At 34.4% G+C, this 13,250-nt stretch overlaps 1 protein-coding gene across 1 annotated transcript in view; it reads left to right on the forward strand.

Moving 5' to 3' along the window:
* Positions 1–13,250, forward strand: part of TTC6 (tetratricopeptide repeat domain 6) — a 214,642-nt gene that overhangs the window by 64,940 nt on the left and 136,452 nt on the right. Inside the window, exon 3 of the mRNA XM_032344066.1 lies at positions 9,854–9,946. Within this exon, the coding sequence (XP_032199957.1) occupies positions 9,854–9,946 (93 nt within the window). The remainder of the gene's footprint in view (positions 1–9,853; positions 9,947–13,250) is intronic.

Genomic DNA, 13,250 nt, shown 5'->3' on the forward strand with positions numbered 1-13,250 from the left:
AAAAATACTGAGCCTGCCTAACTAACAGGCCAGAGAGACACTGCTGCTTCTGTTGCTGGTCCATCTGCTTGAAGCAGTTTAGGGGAAAGACCATGGACTCTGTTTGTTTTGAATACTACACAGTGCACTTTGGGGCTCAGAGCTCTGGTTTCAGTGGCTGAAATTCGGGCTTCCTTCAGACTTCACTGATCTTTCAAGTTCCTTCCAGCTCTAGCATTCTGGGTTCTAAGTGAGACACCAAGGTAGAAACTGCTCTGTGAAACACATGAAAAATGTATCCAGGATCATCAAGTTGTTTCTGGCTTTTAAAAATTTGCTCAACACCATGATAGACGATGTGAGTGATGGAGAAATATGTTACACATTGTCGTTTCTGACCCAGGGAGACAAGATAGAATTAATCGTACATGTTAGGCAAAAGACAATAGTAATTCTTTATCTCTGGGGCTGCTTTCTGCAGTTCCAATTACCCACAGTCAACCACAGTCCAGAAGCAGATCATCCTCCTGACATATTGTCAGAAGGACAGTAGTAGCCTAATGCTGGATCTCAGTGTGTATGTCGTTCACCTCACTTCACCTTATCACATAGATCTTTTATCATCTCATCACAAGAAGGTGAGTGCAGTATAGTAATATTTTTTGACAGAGACAGGGACCATATACACATGACTTTTATTACAGTATATTGTTATAATTGCTCTATTTTATGATTAGTTACTGCTGATAATCTCTTACTGTCCCTACTTTATAAATTAAACTTTATCATAGGTATATCTGTATAAGAAAAACATATATATCTAGGTACTATCCATGGTTTAGGCATCTTGGATCATATCCCCTATGGATAAGTAGGGACTACTATAATTATATTTCTTTTAAAAATTTTCTGTGCTTTTTTCCTTAGTCCCAAATCCAAGATTTCTGATTCAAGTCCACTTTTGTATCTTGGTAAAGTTATTTTTAGTTTTTCTCACATTTCTTTCTTTCTTTTTTTTTTTTAAGATCTTATTTATTTATTTGACAGACAGAGATCACAGGTAGGCAGAGAGGCAGGCAGAGAGAGAGGAGGAAGCAGGGTCCCCGCTGAGCAGAGAGCCCGATGTGGGGCTCGATCCCAGGACCCTGGGATCATGACCAGAGCCAAAGGCAGAGGCTTTAACCCACTGAGCCACCCAGGTGCTCCTTTTCTCACATTTCTTAAGGCACTGTTTTGGTAGTTTATAATTTTTTGCTGCTTTTGTGATTTTGTTCCTTTTCTCATTTTTATTTTTTTAAAGTAGGCTCCATGCCCAATGTGGGACTTAACTCACAGCCCTAAGATTAAGAGTCACGTGCTTTACTGACTCAGCCAGCCAGGCACCTTCCACTGCCTTTCTCAATTCCTAAATTAGGTTTTTTGTAATGGATTTACTGCTAAATAACATTTTTTCTAATACTTTTGCAATAGATTCTTTTGGGGCTAAAGTAACAGAGTCAAGACTTGAATCCAGTCAATTGGACTATAGAGCATGTACACTCAACCACCTTATCATGCTGCCTTCCATGTGATTTTTCACTGGAGACTACCATGGATATGATTATATGTTTCTCTTTTTTTTACTTATAAATTGATAAATTTCCTATGGTTAACTGAAGCAACTATTTTACTATATATTTTTTTCATTTGACTTATGAAATCATGTTTTTCCTAAAGTTAAATGAAGCATTTTTTTTTTTTACTCTTACTTGTTACCCCCACATCCATTTATTATATTTATAAGGAAACTGGTCTATCATTTTCTTTTCTTGCAGTGTCTTTATCTGGCTTTGATATTAGACTTATACAGTCTTCATAGAATTACTTAGGAAGTGTTCCCTCTTCTTTCATATCCTGCATAAGTTTAAGAAGGATTGATATTAAATATTTGGTAGAATTCACCAGGGAAGCCATCTGGTCCTGGACTTTTCTTTGTAAGGAGGTTTTTGATTACTGATTCAATTCTCTACTTGTTACAGGTCTGATCAAATATTCTACTTTTTCATGGATCAGGTTTAATAGTTTACTTGTCTTTTTAAACAGAATTCCTGACATTCACACTCAATTTTGTGACTCATTTTAAAATTATTTAGATTATTACTTATGTTTAAACAGTGTCATTGCATAGCCTCTCTACTTATTTATTTTTTATACTTTAACTTTCCACTTTGGAGCTGTTAATTGCATCATCAAATAATTTTTCCAGAACATAAATATATGTGTGGTATGTTTTCTGTGGGTTATGTATGTGATCCCCACTGCAAAGGAGATATACAGAGTTCTTTGGGAAGTTTTCTGCCGTTATTCCTACTGGCATCTTTTCTGTACTTCCCTCTTCCTCTGGGACTGCCATTTTGTTTGATGATGTTCCACAGGTCTCTAAGGCTCTGTTGAGGTTTCTTCTTTCTTCTTTCTTCTTTTTGTTCTTCAATTTAGATAACATGGTTGATCTGTTTCCAAGCTCACTATTTTTTTCTTCCATATCTGTTACCACTGAGCACCTCTGTGGAATTTTTCATTTCAGTTAATGAACTTTTCAACTCTAGAATTTTTATTTTGTTCATTTCATAACTTCTAATTCTTTATTGATATTATATATTTGATGAGACATTACTGTCATACTTTCCTTCATTTGTTTTGACATGATTTCTTTTAGCTCTCTTAACATATTTAAAAAAGTGATTTAAAGTGTTTGTGTAATAGGGCCAATCTCTGGGCTTTCTAAAAGATGGTTTCTTTTCTTCTTTTTTTTTTAATAATTTTTTTATTTTTTAATAAACATTTAATGTATTTTTAGCCCCAGGGGTACAGGTCTGTGAATCTCCAGGTTTACACACTTCACAGCACTCACCATAGCACATACCCTCCCCAATGTCCATAAGCCCACCACCCTCTCCCGACGCCCCTCTCCCCAGCAACCCTCAGTTTGTTTTGTGAGATTAAGAGTCTCTTATGGTTTGTCTCCCTCCCGATCCCATCTTATTTCATTTATTCTTTTCCTACCCCCCAAACCCCCCACATTGCATCTCCACTTTTTCATATCAGGAAGATCATATGATAGTTGTAAAAGATGGTTTCTATTGATTGTCTTGTTTCCTATGTTGAGCTATGCTTTTTTATTTTTTTGCATGTGTCATATTTTTTTGGTTGTTGTTATAAACTGAACATTAATTTATTTATTAAAAGATTTTGTTGGGGGACACCTGAGAGGCTCCATTGTTATGTGTCTGCCTTCAGCTTGGGTCATGATCCCAGGGTCCTGGGATCGAGGCCTGCATCGGGCTTCCTTTCAGTGGGGACCCAGCTTCTCCCTCTCATTTCCCCTGCTTGTGTTCTCTCTCTTGGTGTCTCTCTGTCAAATAAATAAAATCTTAAAAAAAATTTTTTTTATTTGTGGTGCCTGGGTGGCTCAATCATTTCAGTGGCTGCCTTTAGCTGCCTTTAGCTCAGGTCATGATCCTAGGGTCCTGGGATCAAGCCTCACATTGGGCTCCCTGATCAGCAGAGAGCCTGCTTTTCCCTCTCCCTCTGCCTACTGCTCTGCCTACTTGTGCTCTCTCTCTCTCTCTCTCTAAAATAAATAAATAAATAAATAAAATCTTTAAAGAAAAAGGTTTTATTTATTTATTAATAAATAAATAAATAAAATCTTTAAAGAAAAGGGTTTTATTTATTTATTTGAGAGAGAGCATGAGCCTGGCGGGGAGGGGCAGAAGGAGAGGGAGAGGCAGACTCCTTGCTGATTAGGGAGGCCGGTGTGGGGCTCAATCCCAGGACCGTGGGATCATGACCTGAGCCAAAGGCAGAGACTTAACTGACTGAGCCTCCCAGGTACCCCTAAACTGGACATTTAAAATTATGTAATATGATAATTGGGAAGATAGATCCTTCTTTTCCCCCAGGGTTTGTTATTATTGCTGTTTTCTGTTCTTATTTTTATTGTTGTCATTTAAAGAATTAGTGACTTTCTTGAACTAATTTTGTAAAGTCTCTTCTTTATTGCGTGTGGCTGCTGAAGTCTCTGCTTGGTTAGCTTAATAGTCAGGTAATAATTGAATATAGATTTTCTTGAATGCCTGGAACGAGTGTCTCTCAGATTTTGCTAAGGGATTCTTTTGTGTGTTGGGACATACCCTAGTACTCATGCAGACAATTTACAATACTGCATTAGTCCTAACTTCCAGCTTGCCTGGAACCTCAGTGTTGTCAGAGGTGAAAACTTAAAGCTTCTAGTCTCCTCTGAGAATGTGTACAGCCTGTGGTATTCATATCAGTGTAGAATAGGCACTTGACAATTGGCTTTTTTTGATTGTAATGTAAGTACCTGATGTTAAGTTTTTGATTGCTGAGGAATCCATTTCAAAGACATCCCTTGAATAAACACATTGCCAACCACATAACTAAATAAAGAAGGATACCCTTCTCATGAAGTTCTTTTTTTTTTTTTGGAAAGTTCTGGTTATCTAGTTAATCATTTGATTGCTGCTTGCGTTTTCCTTCCTTTGCTTTAATTGCCACACTTACATTTTAAATTCACTGATGAGGAGTGAACCTGCTAAACCCTGGGCATCCCACCCTCAATTCCAATGAAGTCAGAACCAGGTCCATACACTTACTCTTTATCCCTCTCTCTATCCTTACAAACTCGCTGTGGGGTCATGGGCATGCCATGTACCCTTTAGAACTCATAAGGTAGTAAACCTTATTGTTTCAAAGTTCCCTGATAGTTGTTGCTGAGGTACATTTTATATTCATAATAAGAACTATAGGACTGGTCCAGCCGTAATATTTGCTGTGGCTTGGGAAATTCTGTGGGGACCTACCACAAATAGTGTGGGCCCAGGTGGTTCCCCACAGGCATTTCCAGTTGATAACATCACTATTGATAGGTTGAGACTGACTCTAAACAACCAATACACATTCACATAGCTGAAAGTTACTAAAATATTTATTTTATTGTTATCTTTATTTTTCGAGGTTACTGGTTAGCTGGACAACAGATTATGGGAAGAGGGCAAGTTCTGAGGCATACAAATAAAGGAAGGAAGTATGACCCATAGAAAAGAAAAAAAACTATTCTTGAAAAAGCCTAGGCATTGGACTTTAACTAGACAAATACTTTAAGTTTTCATCTATTTTTATCTTTATATTTACTTTATTGGGTGGTTTGGAGATGCTGTTTTGGCTATTCTGATGCCATTTTAACCTGGCTTTTCCTGCTTAGCATAATGTTCCTGAGATTTGCATTTTGTATATTAGTACCTCATTTTTATTTTAAGAATGCAATCTTAACTGGTTATTCTCAGTATGAAATTTTATTTGTTGAATTGTTAGATATGCTTTGGCCTGCTAGTTTTTTTTCAGTTAACTTTCTTTTTTTCACCAATTATATGGTTACATAATCTATTAATAGTAATATTTTGGTTTTCTCCCTTGTGTTATTTATACATGTACTCTTTCTTTTCATGTTGCATTGGGTCTCATCTGCCTAATGTTTTATTATGAAATATATTTGGTGCAGGAATCTGCAAAAACCTCTTGTGGAGCTTTTTTTCTGTTTCTGTTTACTCTTTACTCAGATATGGGTGTTGAATTTTATTGAAGATTATCCTTAGCAGTTACTGAGTTGATAACATGAATTTCTGTGGTAATCTGTTAATGTTAGAAACTAGTAATGAATTATCCATGAAGTTATGGGAAAAATTTCCTTGGTCAAGTTTTATTGTTTCTAAATATGCTCATTAATTTCCTTTGTAAATATTTTAATTGGGATTTTTGTGTTTATGTTCACAAGTGAGGTAAACTATAGGTTTATTAAGCTATTTTTAGCCTGTCTTTGATATTGGTACATTACCTATATGAAATGTGTTGAGAAATTTCTTTATTATGAAATACTGTGTTCATTGCTCAGATTTTTCAAAATTTAATATTTTTGTCATATTCACTTCAGATTGGGTAGAGATACCCTTTGTACTTCTTTCCAATCAATCTCTCCCTCCTCAGATGTGAACAATATCCTGAATTTTGTGTTCATTATTGTCAGGTTTTTATACTTGAATGGTATATTTATAACCTAAAAGGTTGTAAAGATTTTTTTTTTTTTTTGCAGGATTTCACATTTGCTATTTAGTTAGCTATTTTATTTATTTATTTTTTAAAGAATTATTTATTTATTTGAGTGGGGGCCAGGGAGAGCACAAGTGGAAGGGGCAGAGGGAGAGGAAGAGAGAATCTCAGACAGACTCCATGTGAAGTGTGGAGCTCAGTTGAGGGCCCAGTCCCAGGACCCTGAGATCATGACCTGAGCCAAAACCAAGAGTCAGACACTTAACTGACTGCGCTGCCCAGGCACCCTTAGTTAGTATATTTATGAAGAGCTGAGTTTCAGGAGCCAGTTAGTCTTGGTTTGAAATTCCTAACTATAATAATGAAATTTTCTATTTCTCTTTTCAGTTTTGTTAGTTTTTAAAAAAATGTCCTTTGAAGCATTGACTTTAGTGCCTATTTCTATCTCTTCTGACAAACTTTACTCTTGTATTATTATGAAATGACTTTCTTTTGCTAATATTTCTTGTTTGAAGTGAAGTCTGCCTTTTTTTTTTTTTTAAAGATTTTATTAATTTGACAGAGAGAGATCACAAGTAGGCAGAGAGGCAAGCAGAGAGAGAGAGAGGAGGAAGCAGGCTCCCTGTTGAGCAGAAAGCCCAATGTGGGACTTGATCCCAGGACCCTGGGATCATGACCTGAGCTGAAGGCAGAGGCTTTACCCACTGGCTCACCCAGGCACCCGGAAGTCTGCCTTTTCTGATATTAATATAGCCACTCCAGTTTTCTTATGATTAATGTTTGTATAACTCCCTTCATCCTTTTACTTTTAACCTATTTGTGTCTTTATACTTTAAGCAGGTTTCTTTCCTATAGCAATCACATTGCAGGATCTTGTCTTTTTCTGCAGTGACAGTCTTTGTCTTTTAACTGGAGTGCCATTTACATGTAATTATCGATAAGGTTGAATTTATATTTACTATCTTGGTATTTGGTTTCTATTTGTCACATTTGTTTATGTTTTTTTCTCTTCTTTACCTGCCTTCTTTTAATTATATTTTCTAGCATGTTATTCTGTTTTGGACTAATAGCTTATTTATCTCTTTATTGTTTTAGTAGGAGTTATGGAGTTTACATTGTGCTTATTTAACTTATATCCCTATAAATAATATGCCATTTCACATATGATATAAGAACTTTTACAGAAGTATATTTCCTTTCCTTTCTACCATCATTGTGTCATTATTAATGCATACATCATATCTATGTATAAAACAAAAATTATTAATTTTATTTAAACCATCCATTATATTTTTAAAAAATCTTTAAAAAGAGAAAATGTCTTTTTTATTTATGCACATTTTAAATCATTCTATTACTTATTTCCATTGTGTGCATTCAAGTTTTGATCTGATACCATTTTGCTTCTGCTCAAAGAATTTCCTTTAATATTTCTTGTAGGTTTGATGACAATGAACTTTTACACATTTTGTTTGCTGAAAAAGTAGTTCACTGTCAGTTTTGAAAAATATTTTTGCTGGATATAGAATTTTATGTGGACAGTATTTTTTTTCATTATGGGTACTCTAAATACATTTCTTCCTTGTCTTCTGGACTAATAATTATGATAGGAAGCCTGCAATGTTAGTTTGTGGTAATTAGCTGTTGGTAATTATTAGTTTCTTCATAGTTAATGTTTTTCTGGATGCTTATAAGATTTTTTCCTTTATTATTAGGTTTTATTAATTTTGATTATAATGTGGTTGGCATCATGTTCTTTATGTGTTTCTGTTTGGCATTCATGAAAATTTTTGCATCAGTGGGTTTATAGTTGTCATCAAATTTGGAAAAATTTGGCCATTTTTTGTACAGATATTTTCTGCTCCCTTCATACTACCCTTTCTGGGACTCTAATTAAATATTATGTTAGGCTGAGTATTAATTTTCTTTCAGTTTTTATTTCTCTCTGTGATTCATTTTGTGTTGTTTCTATTGCTGTGTCTTCAAGTTGACAAATATTTTCCTCTATAATTTTACTCTGTTATTAATGCCACTCAGTGAAATATTTATTTCAGATAATGTTTTATCTAGATATTCCATTTGATTCTGTTTTTATATCTTACATTTGTTTCTTATTATATTTACATCTTTGAACATTTTAATATTTAAATTAGAAAATTTAAGATCCTTATCTGCTAATTCCAACATATCTATCATATCTAGGTCTTTTTCTAGTGATTTTTCTCCTGGTTGTGTGCTACATAATTATGCTTCTCCATGTGACTAGTAAAATTTGATTGAGTGCTGAACTTTGTGAATTTTACATTGTGGAATATAAGATTTTGTTGTCTTCCTCTAAAAGTGTTGGAGTTTGTTCAAATAGTCTGTTAAACTACCTGAAGATCAGCTTGATATTTTCAAGTATTATTTTAAAAATGTTGTTAAAGTCCTAAGAAGCATTTGCTCTAGAGCTAATTTAGAACTACTATTAATGTCTGCCTCTTCTGAGGTTTTTAATGAATGTACCACGTATTCAGCATGTCCAGTGGGAGAACTGATGATTCCTAGTCTTGTGTGAGCTTTGGGAATTGTGGTTAGAGCTCTTTGGTAATTGTTCTCCCCGCCCTGGGGAGGGTTAGTTTATCTTTGTCTGCCCTCATGGGTTTCACTACTGTGGTAACAGATTGGTATTCAGTCAATAACCCGAATACCTGATTCAGATTCCTGGAGCTATTTTTCTATGCTGTTCCTTCCTTTCCATACTATGCCTTAGCAAATTCTACCCTCTTTGTCTTCCCCTTACTCCAATTTCTCTTTCTTCAACTTAGTGAGATACCTGGATTCTGTGTTGTTTTCCTCTATTTTGTGTTGTGGTCTGGAAACTGTGAAAGGCAGAAATATGGATTGATTTGCTTCTTAACCTATTTTGGTTTCCATTGTCTTAGTCAGTATAGTTGTGCACTGCTTATTGCCCAGTCCTAAAAGAGTTGCTCTTATATTTTGTCCAATTTTATAGTTATTTGTGATAGAAAGGCTGAAGTAGAAGCCAATGGCCTAAGTTGTATCTTTTTGATGAAGCAAAGAAAAGGTAATGTTTTAAAGCACAGTGAATGTTTTTTTTATTGCTATTGATGTCATTAAAGTCTAGAGGAGAAATGGGCTGTCAAAAGTCATGTAATTGAATTGAATCCCCATTTTAAAGATGATAGAACTGAGGTGAGAAGGAGCATAGTAACTTGCCTGTTGATACCTGGTCTGTGACTTTGCAGTTTGGGCAGGAGCTGGGTTTCTTTATTTCTCTTTGTTGTTAGATGTTGTAGTGTGCTATCTTCTTACCACTTCAGCTGAATGAGAGTTTATCATAGCAATTAGCATTAGTAATGATAAAAATGATGTTAACAGTTATACTCATTAAAATTTAAAGTATACTCATATTCCTTCTTGCTTTGAGTTAGATTAAATTTTAGTTTTTAATATATCTTCCTTGTACAGCCGTTGAATAGCAGTGTTTTACAAAATCTGTACCTATACCTAATTGTCTGATTAAATCTGATGTTATATCTATTGATATCAATAACTTAAAAAGCCATGAAATTGGAATAATAGATAAAATATTTTCATTGTAGCTTTTGTTTTATGTTTCCTATTTACTGCATAATATTTAGCTTAAATTTCTTTTATATATTCTTCTCTGATTAAATGACTGGAATTTTACTGCATTGAATAATATACCTCTATGATGTTAAAAACTGGCATTATTTTTATTGTTTTTTTTTTTTTCTTCTTCAAGGATATATCTTTAATGGGGAAAGTGTACTGGCACAAGCCATCTCAAGAGCAAGCAGAGCAAGGATTACAGATAAATCTTGAGGAACCTCAAATGGTAAAGTTTTTAATAAAAAATCCTCTTTGCCTATACTGAAGTAGTGGTTTGTCTCTTGTTGCTTGAATGCTTGCTTAGACAGTTAAAAAAACAAACAAACAACCTCCCTTCATTCATTTTAGAGGTGTGTTTAACCGTATGAACATCTAATCCAATATCACATTGGAAGTCTTGGCTATTTTGGCTCACCGTTGCTGCCTATCATAGACCTTCTGAGCTAAGGCCCAAAACTCTTTCCAGAAGGGAAATATTTTAACAATTCCTCTGGCCTAGGCATTTATATTCAGAAAGTTGTTGAGAGTTAATTAAAGGTTGTTAGCTTCTAAGAAGCATCATCATATATTTTATTTAGCTAGAAAATTTTTTTTATAGCATTGATGAGGGAAAGGTTTGGTAGAGAAATAATGGATTGTTGGTGACAGAAATTTGTTTCAGAAGTAAAGATTCCTTTTCTTCTATCACTGGCAAAGTATTTATAGGATTCAAAGCAATTTGGAATACATTCCCTATGGATAGGACATGTCTCCCTGTGTATAGAAATCTACAGTTACATAAAAACAAACCATTGCACCATGATCATTTCCTTTATAAAGGATTTGTAAAATATTGTTACATAGCAAGCTCCTTTAGTTCCTGAAAATGAGTCCACATACATAAAAGATTCAGATTACATTTCATTTTTATCATAATATGTTATCATTAGAAAATATATGGAATCTTTCCACAAATGTCATGGATCTTATAATGTTAGAGTTTCTACAACTGATTGAACTTCCAGGGTCTGAAATGCTTCTGGATTGAGACGATGCCTTCTTCTGCTTTGTATTCTTATCTCTTATCCCAGGACCCCACATGTGTAAGGCTAATATGTAGATATATCAATTTTGAAACCTTCCCACATAGTTTTGAACTTAAAACTGATATTTAGGGTAGCTTTCTCTAGGGAACACCATTTATAGGTAGATATCGAAACCACTGATATATAAGCTTCCAGTGGGTATAATAAACTGAAAATACAAGATTAGTCAGGTGTGGAAAAATAGAAATTCTTCATTAATACCATTTGACTTAAAACCATTTGCTGCATTCATGTAAAGTATAACAAAAGATACCATTTTTCAGGAAAATATGAAAAGGGCCCAATATCAGGTACTTGACTTAGACATCATTTTGACTCTTTAAAATAAAGATTTAAACAAAAATATTGATTTCTTTGTAATTCTGTGGGAATCATTCTCTCAGTTTTGACATTTACAAGCAATCACTGGACTTTTTCTGGCCACTGGCTTTTTTTTTTCTCATGAGATTTATTTATTTATTTTAGAGGGAGAAGGAGAAAGAGAGCGCATGTGTGCACGCATGGAGGGATGGGCAGAGGGAGGGAGAGGGTGTCTTAAGCAGACTCCAAACAGAGCATGGAGCCTGATGTGGGACTTGATCTCATGACTCTGACATCATGACCTGAGCGGAGACCAAGAATCAGATGCTTAACTGACTGAATCACCCTGGCACTCCTGGCCACTGACTTTTTAAGTTAGAAAATACCTTTTAACTTGATACCTGGTCATGGTAAAAAGGCTCCTCTGTGATATCTTTCATTTCAGACACTCTGCCAGAGAGCAGAACTCTATCTGTCCATCCTACCTGTCCCTTAGGCTTCTAGAAGTTTACTGGGCTGATATTTATCTGGGGAACATTGGCTAACATGCTGTCATCTGGTCATCCTACACTCAGAGCATGGCGGCCTCACTTGTGAACATCTCAGTGCCACAGGTCAGAGATCTCTTAGTTCTTTGATGCAACTTATTTTCTTTAAGTACCTACCATTTCAAATACAATAGTTTTTGAATCATCATGGAGAATAATTTCCTCACATACTTATTTAAAAAAATCAAAGAGTTTATTTATTCATCCCTTTTCTTACAACATGGTAGGCTTTGTTTTAGACATGGTTAATATAAAGATAGAAAAGACAGTTCTTGACCTTGAGGAACTCATTTTATGGAGTAGACCAATATATAAAGAGACAAAGTACAATACTGCTTAATGAATATTCTAAATAAAGACTACATAGCAGAGGAAAAAATTGATATAATTTTCTTTCATTTACTCATTTACTTGTTCACAAATAATTGGAGATGGTATAAATGCACTAAGTTCTTGAGATATAGAGATAGGTAAGATATGATTTTTTTGTTTTCTTAGATTTTAAGTTTTAAAGTACTTAAACTTTCTGGTCTCAGGATGACTTTAAACTCTTTTTTTTTTACAGTTTAAATATTCTTTTTTAAAAATTTTAAATTTAATTAATTAACATATAATGAATTATTTGTTCTATAGGTACAGCTCTGATACATCAGTCTTTATAATATCCAGTGCTTATTACATCACATGCTCTCCTTAATGTCCATCACCCAGTTGCTGGAGGATGCCTTTAAACTCTTGAAAAATATTTTAAGGATCCAAAGAAGTTTTTGTTTATATGGATTGTATCAATCAATGTTTACCATAATAGAAATTAAAACTGAGAAAAATATATTTATCCATTCATTTAAAATAATAATAAGCCAATTACATATGAACATCGAACATACCATTTTAGAAAAAAAATCTCAAAAAATTTTAGCAAGAGCATTTTTTTGCGTATCTGTATAATACCTAGTTTAATAGAGAGCTAGAGTCTCATATCTGTTTTGTATGTTTTTTGGTTGAAATATATTAGGTAAGCCTAGTCTCATACAGATTAAAAAAGGAATAATATTTTAACAACTTCTTAACAAAATTATGGCCACTATTCTTTATTAATATACCAAAACTCTACAAGTGGTAGTGTCTTAAAGATGAGTTGCAATGAGGCATCTGAAACAAGATAAAGTAACGTATTGTATATCCTTACATTAACATCCATTGGTCTGTCTTGTTCTTTGAATGGCTCTTCAACCCCTGCATGCTTTTGTAAACTCACATGTTAATCATATGAAAAGTATTGGTTCACTGTTTTACCCACTACTGCTTTTCCATCATGAGTGCAAGCATCAACACAGTGAAAAAGGCAAGTAAGACTTGGTATTATTATGAAAATAGCTTTGAAATTGCAGATCCCCTGAAAGGGTCTCAAAGATTGTCAGGAGTCTGTGGACCACACTTTGAGTGCTTGTCTATTGGGAGTAGGAGAAAGAGGGTAAGAGAGTGAAGATTGGATTCAGGTTGTCTAGGTTCAAACAGAGCACTGCTACTTACTCTCACTGTGACCTTGGGTAGATTTCTTAACGTTTGAAAGTCTCAGTTTCTTCATCCACAAAAT

The sequence above is a fragment of the Mustela erminea genome, chromosome 5 (genome assembly GCF_009829155.1).
Source record: "Mustela erminea isolate mMusErm1 chromosome 5, mMusErm1.Pri, whole genome shotgun sequence".
In the NCBI taxonomy this organism is placed as follows: Eukaryota; Metazoa; Chordata; class Mammalia; order Carnivora; family Mustelidae; genus Mustela; species Mustela erminea.